This window comes from Cornus florida, unplaced genomic scaffold (genome assembly GCF_030987335.1).
Source record: "Cornus florida cultivar Cherokee Brave unplaced genomic scaffold, ASM3098733v1 CherokeeBrave_3.0.0_Hap2_Chr02, whole genome shotgun sequence".
NCBI lineage: Eukaryota > Viridiplantae > Streptophyta > Magnoliopsida > Cornales > Cornaceae > Cornus > Cornus florida.
This window is the reverse complement of record NW_026775572.1, coordinates 13,991,515-14,001,888: the sequence shown is the minus strand read 5'-3', so window position 1 is coordinate 14,001,888 and position 10,374 is coordinate 13,991,515. Positions and strand designations below refer to the sequence as shown.

Sequence of the window (10,374 nt, the reverse complement as noted above, 5' to 3'; positions counted from 1 at the left end):
AGTGCAATGCACATTTGAAATAAACTCTTGACTCCGCTCTTGTTGTCTTCAACATTCGTTAGGCGAAAGTATTGACTTTAAAACCATGCATAACACGTCTCTCAATTTCAAAGGCTTATTCTTCCTTACTCTTATCTAATATAATTTTACTTTATTTATATGATTATAATCATATTTTTATTGTGTTTAAATTCAGTATATTTGTATCATTTATTTAATATATCAATATTATTTTTTGAAATTGATTGTATACAGTTTATTTTAATTCTTTCACTCTAAATGATATTTATTCTACTTATTCATTATGAAAAAGTGGTGTACTTCTTTTTATTTAGATTATAGTATTATTTATTTGATTATTGAGAGTATTGTAATTTCCGTTAGTATTATCTTTTGACATCATATTGCAACTTATATATTTGTTGAACATGTCAATTTATAAAATGAGAATTCTTAAATTAATATCTTTATATATGAATGAATTTCTATAAAATTTCCTAGCAAGTATCACTAGTCTCCCATTCTAAAATGCCCATAATTTTGCCTACCACTTGAATTAATACATGTATAAACCAACAAATATAATCCTTCGACTACTAATAAAATTTGAGTTGTTGAATGTTTCACACTCAATAGGTGCAATTTATAAGATTAGGGTCTTTTGGTCATCCATTGATACTATAAAAAATAAAAATAAAAAGACTGGATGAGACAACCACAGTCCATGATTTAACCATTGTTAAATAAATAAATAAATAATACTCCAATTGAACTGTGACAAAATAAAACCTTAATCCAGACAGGACAATAAAAAATTTGAGGCACTTTGTTCTTTTACTACAGTAATATAATTTATATATTATAGTTGAAATCCTAATGCAGATAATTTTGCATTTTTCATGATAATAACATCTAAAAAAAAAAAATTATTTTTGAAGGAATTTTATTTTTTTTTAACAAAAACCTTTAACTTGTTCTTTGTTAGAAAATTGTTTTAAAGGTAACATAACACACCTAGATACAATCTTTGAAGTGTTTCTCAATATGATTTTTTAAAAGATCATTTTTGATAGTTTCTTCTTCTTCTTTTTTTTTTTTTTTTTTTTTTTGTAAGTCTACATCATCGAGATTTATGAGTTAAGGGTTTGATTATGTGAGGGGAAGGTCTTAGGTATCCTGAAACATCGATAAACTTTGCAGAAATAATAAAAATATCTATAGTAATTGAATCAAAATAGTTTACGGGTTAGTTGATGAATATAACACAATTAATTAGAAGAGTCTAATTAGGTTATTGTTGAGCACCAAAACGCACGATGTGATTAATTAAATAAATTAAATAGGTTGATACAAACATGATTCAGATGAATATAAAACTATTAACTTATGTTTGAATTATGTTAACCATTCAAATGGAATTTTGTCACCCTAATTAAGATTAAACTTAGGGGTGCACACGGTTCTGGTTCTCACGATTTCGGTTGGAACCGGAATCGGAACCGTATAGGGTGGAACCGACTCTTAATGAAGATCTGAAGAGAAGATGAGGAGTGACTAGTGAGGATGAAGATCTGAAGATGTAGGCGAGGACTGAAGTCTGAAGCTTGAGATGAGACTTATATCAAGCTTGAGATTTTTTCCTCAATCTCATTGGGAAAGCTATTCATGTAGTGGCTGAAATATGTTTGTTTTTTATATGATCCAAACACACACACAAACACACACCAAACAGTGATGTGTAGCTAGCCGCAGAAGTTACTCCAGGTGTACAAAAAAGACTTATCAAAAAATATATATATATCAAGCTTGATCTGAAGTCTGAAGCTTGAGATGAGACTTAATCTGAAGAGGAGGCGATGGCGAGGGCGAGGGCGAGTGCCGATGAGAGGAGGCGAGGGCGATGGCTGGTGAGAAGACTCAGAGGAGGCGAGGGTTTAGGTGATGAGAGGAGGCTGGAGGCTATGACTGAAGTTTGAAGCTTAGGGCAAAAACTGAAAAAGTAATGTTTTATTTAAGTTTTTCACTTTTTCTTTTGTGGTTAGCTTAGGACCACGTGGCTACCTGATCAGTGTTTACTGTGTTTAGAGACTTAGAGTACTATTTGGTTACGTTTTTAGCCTATTAAGTTAGTATAGTTACTTTATATATATATATATATATATATATACAGTTTCGGTTCCCACGGACTGGAACCGGGATCGGAACATTATGTTAATAGTTCCTAATTTCGGAACCGGAATCGGAACTGGAATCGTGAGAACAAAAAAAAAACGGTTCCGGTTCTCACAGTCCCGGTTCCGGTGCTTTTGTGCACCCCTAATTAAACCCTCCAACTCAACCAACCTTGAGGAGTTGCAACCCTAGGCAACATGAATGTGATACCCCTCGATTCTAGAGCCACGGGTGATCAAGTCCGAGCACAGATCCGAGGGATATCAGACAATTAATATGTAACCAAGTAAGAATAAAACTGAATTAAGAATAAAATAATAATGAGCTGAAAGAAACTAAAATGAAAATTCTCGAACCTTAAATAATAAATTAATATAATTTAAATCCATACAACTCGGGAATCCACCTAGTGGACCCCTAATTCCAAAACTTTAAATAAATTTACAGAATTAAAATCCAAAACCAAAATAGAAAGGAAATCCTATGTAACCGGAAGAGTGAGTGTCTGTATCTGCATCAACACGATCAAACTCTAAGCCTGGTACTGGCGAATACCTGAAAAAAAAAGAAGTGGGTCAGGCCCACATGCAAGTTTCAATCTACTACAATCCGTACATAAACCCGATACGCAGATACATCCTTGATAACTCGGCAATATCTACAATAGTCTATATATATATACACACACTATAGGATGCTCACTAGCCTATAACATAGTTCAGCCTGGGTAGAAGGTGATATATAAAACACGCTTTTCAGCGGCCAAGTACCTAGACCTACCAGGGAACATTAGCTATATCTAGCTATCTAACCTTTGCAATATATGCACCCTAACCGTGATCAAGAGACTCAAGCTCGTATCACGGCACCATAAATATATATATAAATTCCTTCCTAATACAGAAAGATAAAACAAACATCCGTTATATCGTTCAACTGTTTTAGTTGACAGGACATGCATCCATGTAGGATTTAACTATTTTAGTTAATCCATTCCATATGTATGAAGGGGTAGGACTTAGCTTTTTGATCTAATCCATCCCTGATATGTCACCGTCCCATACCGGTACATATAATGCAAATAATCCACCAGTGATGCACATTCATTAGAACATCAAGTATATCCATGAACCAGCATAATAGAAAACAGGTATTATTAAGATCCTATTATGCATCCAGTATATGATTATAATCATAAAACTCCTATTAAATTGTTATAGTACTGTTAAACAATTTAAATTATCCACATCCATCCAATTGACAAAACAGAAACTAAATCAGTTCATCAATTAACAACCATAGCAGGGTATAATGATTATCAGACTTATGAACCGAGCACAATATACCATTCAACCCAAACCATACCCTCATACTAGTTCATTTAAATCATTAAAACAAATACTAGTAATGTAAACCTCCTTAACCCCCTGACGGCATAAAATTTATGTTTGCATCATATGACGTCCTTTTAATCCTCCAACTTAAAACCTGTGCTTGATATAGTATAACACAGAGAAGTCAAACTGTACCTCATATAAGTCCCCAATGGTACAATATACTAGCCCATTTAACTGGTGAAAATAACCCAGTAGTTAGAACTTCCTCCACTCCTTACAGCATGCAACTATATATATTTAAAATTACACGTCAACCACAACCACAACCCAACCAACCCTCTTGAGACTCATATATATCCTAGACATCATTGCTATAAAATCCCAACAATATCTGTTATATCAGTTCATTGAATTTGCGGAAACAACTAGCCTTTCCGTCTCCCATCCTTTCTTCCGGACAGCATACACATTACTAATGTTTATGTTCATGATGCCCCTTAGAATTAAACCCTAGCATAAACCAACTGTTTAAAGGTTCCAATAGGTAAATTTTTAAGTATTTAGAACCCCCTTTTATTTTTCAGAAACTCTGTTTAAGGCCCCAAAGTCAAAATAAATATCGAAAATACCCCCGAAGGGGTATTTGTTCAAGGGAGCCGGCTCCCCCCCATGGGAGCCGGCTCTCCCTCATGGAGAGCCGGCTCTACTTTAATGGGAGCCGGCTCCCTCACTTAGGGAGTCGGCTCTCCCCCCCTGAGAGCCGTCTCTACTCCATGCGTCTTCTCTACTTCATCCGGTTGCCTTCTCCGCTTCCGGCGAAGCTTCCAGTCCCTGTCCCAACACTTTTAACATCCTTAGGGTCTAATTTAAATCTAAACAGTCCTAGAAACTCCTCACATTCCATTAGGAATTAAATTACAGAAGTTCAATACATAACCAAAATAGTTTATGCGTGAACCGATTTCAGTTATTTAAAACCGACAAAATTCCAAGTCTCTGTCCGAATAGTTTTAAAACTTCTTAGGATCTACTTTAAATCCAATCAGTCCTAGAAACTCTTTAAAACCCTTATGAATTGATTATAAAAAACTTAACACACTCGGAATAGTTTTAAGACCAAACCAGTTACAGTTTAAACGAAAGCAAACAACGGATTACAGTTTGATTTAATTATGCATAACACATCCATTTTTAATGTTTAATTAATGTCCTCGAGTCTATTTAGAATGCACAGAACACAAGTTTACAGGAATGAGATAGACTGAAACTTGCCTTTAGGTTTCGGTTTGAAACCTTTCAACACCGTTGCTAAATTCTCCAATGAACTGCAGGCTACCTGCAACTGCAACTCTCTTACGGTTCCAGTTCTATCTCACTCTCAACCTCTTCCTTCCTCTGTGGTACACCCTCAGTCCATAGTTGAAAGCTTAATTGGTTCGCCCAGTTTTCCCTCTGTGTTTTTCCTTCCAACCCTCTCTGTTTTCCCTCTCAGTACACTTTTACGTGAAAAAGGATTTGTCTCAACCCTAGCAGACTTATAAGAATATATATATAGCCGTCCCAGGTTTAATTAAAACCTAACCTAAGTTGGCGTCCAAACCATATAAAAATAAAACCCTAATCCTATATTCAATACAAGACCAAATAAAACAATTAATGTAGACAACTAACCAAAATAAGTTATATAAAGTGCACGTCATTTATCATCAAATAATTAAATTAAAATAATCTCAATTCAACAATTAAATTAAATACACACAAATAGTAATAAATCAATTAGGCAAATAAAACAATTAAGCTAAACAAATAACAAATAAGTCCAATTATTAAATTAAAAAAAAATGGAATACAAATCAAAATTGAAAATTAAATTCCCATTCCCATTTTATCCTTTTGAAAACTAAGGGTATTACAATGAACCACAACACCAAAATCAATCAGAGAGTATCACTTGTTTGCCATCAAAAAATGCCCATAATTTTGACCACCACTTAAAGTAATTCATTCATAAACGAACAAAATTAATTCTATGGGATAATAACATTCAATGATGTATCCAAGAAAATCTTCCACGGTTCCTAATTATTTTGTTCTTTTAGACCATCTCTAATGTTAAAGCTCATTTTCACATGCCAAATTTATATTTTGATAGGTGCTACAGTATCAAAATACTACATTTTACCAATTTTGCTCAAATGGTGCATTTCATGCAAAATGTTATTTTTTTACACAACTACCAATTTTATTATTATTATTTTTATTTTATTATTGTTATTATTATTTTTTCGGAAGTTAACCACCATTCTTTTTCAATTACCATTCCCACCATTCATATTTGCATTGGTAATATTAATATTAGGTACATTTCAAGTTAAGTTGTAGACATTAGAAACAAACTAAAATTGAACCTAATTAAAAAAAAGTAAAAATCTAAAATATCTGATTTGGGGGGGGGGGGGGGGTGTTTATATATATTTAATTGTATAATTTATACCCCTATGACATAGGAAAAAATATAGTACTACCTCTGTCCCACATTAGAAGTTCTTTTTTAGAAATGAGAGTTTTTAAGAATACATGCATTTAATGTATTGTCCTTTTTTAAAATTATGAATTTATCCCTTCTAATTTAAATATTTATAATTATAAAATTTGAAATTTTTTGAAAAGATAGAATATATAGAATTTATTTGTTGTGTGAGGACAACTAATTTGGAGAGAAAAATAGACTATGATACGGGACTGAGGGTATATTTAGGGCAAATCATTTCAGTCTCCCCAATCGCCTCCATCTCGTTCTCACTGAACTTGCCCCCTCTCTCGGCGATATCATTTCAGATTGTTCAAAAAATCAAAACCCATATCTTTCCGTTTCCATCGCCCGCTGTTCCAGTTCGGGTTCGCCCTTCGCAAGCTTCAGCCGCTGTCTCTCAACTCTCAAGCTTGCCCCCCCCTCTCTCTCTCTCTGCAACTGCTAACTTGTATGTATGGATTTTGTTTTAATTTTTTTTTTTCTCTCTCTCTCCCTCTCTTTCTGTATCTGTGTGTCTCTCTCTCTGTGAAATAGCTTCTGCTTAAACAGCCTCCGCTATCGCCTCAGGTGACAAGGTATGTTCATCCTCTTTCTCTCTTCTCTCTCCTTTTGCATGAATCGATCTTTTATATATGTTTCTTTCTTTCGTTCATCTCATCATTTGATTTGTTCTAACTTTGGTTCGTTTGATTCGAGCCTTTACCTTTGTTCCAATAGTGAAAAGTAGCTTCCATATTAGGGTTTTTTTGTGTGTGTCACTGTGTGTGATGGCTATCAAAAGCTGAATGAATATATTATGGTTCTCTTAGTATTTTAATAAATGTGTGCCTTTCTACATGTGTCTTTCATGGCGATCGAGTCCATAATCTATGGCAGGCACTTTTTTTTTCCTCGACAAAAGCAGCAATCATACCCCTTTTCCTCATAAGTTTTTGCATTTTCACATTCAATCCTACGAAAATTAAGGATCCCTTCTAGTGGGTTGAGCCGTTGAGGTAATAATTAACTTTTTCGATCTCTAAATTATGCTCATACTTAAAAGTGCCAAATTAAGTGTGTTTTTTTTTTTATATTTTATTTTTATATGAAGATACATACCACCATTATTGATGTTATTTGAAGTTGGCTCAGCTAGAATTTCAGTTAATAATACTCTCAAAGCACTTGGCATCAGAATGTATACATGGAAATCAAGAGCAGGCTTTAACAAAACAAAAGTTAATCGTTTTTTCTATTAATTTGCACAGGTCTTCTGTAGCAATGATCAATCAATCACTGCTACTAAAGTTGATTCCTCATCCTGAAATCAAGAAAGGGGTAATTGGCTCCCAAAAAAAACACACACAAAGTGTAGTTAATATAAAGAGTGAAAGACAAAACTATATATGATAGTGGATGCCACATATAACCTCAAAGTCCCACTACTTCTTCAGCACTACAAGTTCAGCCTCCTATATATGTAGTCACCTCATCTCCACATATTTTTGTCATCTAGAGTCATCAAATTTTTGCAGCTATATAAACAATGAATGTAAAAAAGAAGCTGCAGTTATCTGTTCCCCATTTCCACTTTTGGACTGTATTTTGGATACTTTGTTTTGTCTCCTCTCCTCTCCTCCAGATTCCAGTGAAAACTCCAGCCAGGAGATCATTCGACCAAAGTGCTTGATTTTAGATTTTTTTTTTTTTTATATTTATTGTATGATCGGCAATGCTTAGTTATTATTGTTTCTGTTTGATTCTCCATCCGTTTTATGTTAATTGTGATCTTCTTTCACATGCTAGCAGGACACTCTTCTTAGGATCTCGTGAGGTTATTTGCCTTGAACTTGAATCAAATCATTGCATATTGAGGTAATATATATTTCATTTAAACAAAGCAAATTATTATTATTATTTTTTTGAAGTCTAGTTTTATGTTGATTATGGTTCCTGTTATTTAGATTTCAAGAGATTTCATTATGTGTACAAGAAAATTTGAATCTGGGCATGAAAAAAGGAAAAAAAAAAAAAAAGAAGAGAGAAGAAGAATTGATTCAATCTCAAAAAGGAGATAATCTTAAGTTTTTGAGGAGCAATACACAAATAGAGAGTTTAGTTGAAGATTTGGTGAATGAAGAACATATGAATGCGAAAGTAAATGAAGAAAATCTCAATAAACATGAAGATTTAATGAATGAAGATCATAGGAAGTTAGTCAATGAACATGAAGATTTAACGAGTGAAGATTATAGTTATTAGTTAGTTGTCTTATGCACAATGCACATGTGCACAATTAAATTAGCTATAGAATTTCAAAACATCGTGTGAAAATTTCGCACTCTTATAATTTTTTTTGCGCGTGTGAAACTTAAGGGCCTCACATTTGAAAGTTTGCCTAGGGCCTCTCAAAATATTTGGAATCTCAGAGCCGGCCCTGATATAACATTGCATTGGAGAGGCTCTAAATTGAGTGGTAGAATGTTAAAAATTAGGATATTTTGGTCTATCCAATGATGCTGTAAAATAAAAAATACCTCATTTGTTTGAGTGAAAACAAATAAAATAAAAAATCAACACATAAATAGTACTCCCTCCGTCCCACTTTAATTGTCGCCTTCGGGAACCGTAACGGTTCCGAAGGCGACAATTAAAGTGGGACAGAGGGAGTATTGACGGTTCCCGAAGGCGACAATTAAAGTGGGACGGAGGGAGTATTGAGTACTTTTATTACTGTATTATTTTATAAGCTTGTTGACTCAGCTCACTTTTGCCTTTTCATCAATTGCAGCTTCTATACTATTCTCTCTCTCTCTCTGAAATGGCAGCGATCTGCTATCAATCTTCTTTCAAGCTACTATCCACATCTCCTTCAACAAACCTCTCCAAACCCAACTTTTCTCTCTCTACAACCTTCAGATGCAACCTCTCCGCCCCTTCTCTTAAACCCCTAATTGCAGAACCAGATCCAGTTTTCACTTCCGTTAAATCCTTCGCACCAGCCACGGTGGCTAACCTCGGCCCAGGCTTTGACTTCCTTGGTTGTGCCGTTGACGGCATCGGCGACTACGTCACTTTGCGAGCCGATCCCGACGTCCATCCTGGAGAAATCTCCATCTCCGACATTAGCGGCGTGGGCAGCTGTTCCAAGAAACTCAGCAAAAACCCTCTGTGGAATTGTGCCGGAATCGCCGCCATTTCCGTCATGAAGATGCTCAACATCCGATCGGTGGGCCTCTCTCTTTCCCTCGAGAAAGGTTTGCCTTTGGGAAGCGGCCTCGGATCGAGCGCCGCCAGTGCCGCTGCGGCAGCAGTCGCGGTGAATGAGATTTTTGGTGGCCCATTGTCTGTGTCAGATCTCGTCCTTGCCGGACTCGAATCGGAGTCCAAGGTCTCCGGTTACCATGCCGATAATGTGGCACCTTCGCTCATGGGGGGTTTCGTGCTGATTCGAAGCTATGATCCTTTGGACATGATTCAATTAAAGTTTCCACCTGAAAAGGAATTGTTCTTTGTGTTGGTAACTCCAGAATTCGAAGCTCCGACGAAGAAAATGAGAGCAGTGTTGCCATCAGAGATTACAATGGCTGATCATGGTTGGAATAGTACACAGGCTGCAGCATTGGTGGTTTCAATTGTATTGGGGGACTCGAGAGGTTTGGGGAAAGCATTATCCTCTGATAAGATTGTGGAGCCAAGAAGGGCGCCTCTGATTCCAGGTTTTGTAGGGGTGAAGAAGGCAGCGATTGAGGCGGGGGCATATGGGTGCACAATAAGCGGTGCTGGGCCCACTGCGGTGGCCATAATTGATGATGAGGAGAGGGGGAGGGAGATTGGGGAGAGAATGGTGGAAGCATTTATGAAGGATGGGAATCTCAAGGCCTCAGCAATGGTTCAGAGGCTCGACCGTGTTGGTGCTCGGCTTGTTAGTAGCATTTCTAGGTGAAGGGTATGCTTTAATTTTTGGTGCAACGTTGATTGCTATCATTTTGGCTTCTGCTGACATTTTAGAGTTTAAATGCTCTCCTCTTTGAGTTAATGGTTAACATCTTGCATTTCTTGATCTCTTCATGAATTATGGCAAAAATTCTAGTATAGTATGTGTGCTGCTGATGCTTTCTTTATTTTATTTTATTATTATTATATTTTATGTTTAATGGATTATATTTATTGTTCTTTTACTTGATTGCTTTGTTATTCTTCCATAAAATAGTAAGTAACATGGTGCACTTGTGTTAAAATACAAATGATTGTTTCATAATGGATTATATTTTGTTTTTCTTTTATTCTGTTGTGGCGCATTAATATTCAAATATGAAAATGAAACAATCATTTGTATTTTAACACAAATGC

The 10,374-nt window shown here is 35.4% G+C and overlaps 1 protein-coding gene across 2 annotated transcripts; it reads left to right on the top strand.

Annotated features, from left to right (window-relative positions):
• The first annotated feature begins 6,233 nt into the window (after window positions 1–6,233).
• LOC132293763 (homoserine kinase) lies at window positions 6,234–10,086 on the top strand. Of its 2 annotated transcripts, none has more exons than XM_059791375.1 (3): window positions 6,234–6,617; window positions 7,831–7,896; window positions 8,813–10,086. In XM_059791375.1, exon 3 carries the CDS (start codon window positions 8,843–8,845, stop codon window positions 9,965–9,967), a length of 1,125 nt encoding a protein of 374 aa, XP_059647358.1. In that variant the 5' UTR covers window positions 6,234–6,617; window positions 7,831–7,896; window positions 8,813–8,842; the 3' UTR covers window positions 9,968–10,086. The 2 variants fall into 2 exon arrangements, with proteins under 2 accessions (XP_059647358.1, XP_059647359.1); XM_059791376.1 differs by having other exon boundaries at window positions 7,828–7,896.
• The last annotated feature ends 288 nt before the right edge of the window (window positions 10,087–10,374 follow it).

Bases quoted from the DNA above. Each gene is read 5' to 3' on its own strand.
- LOC132293763 (XM_059791375.1), top strand. From the start codon at position 8,843: ATGGCAGCGATCTGCTATCAATCTTCTTTCAAGCTACTATCCACATCT.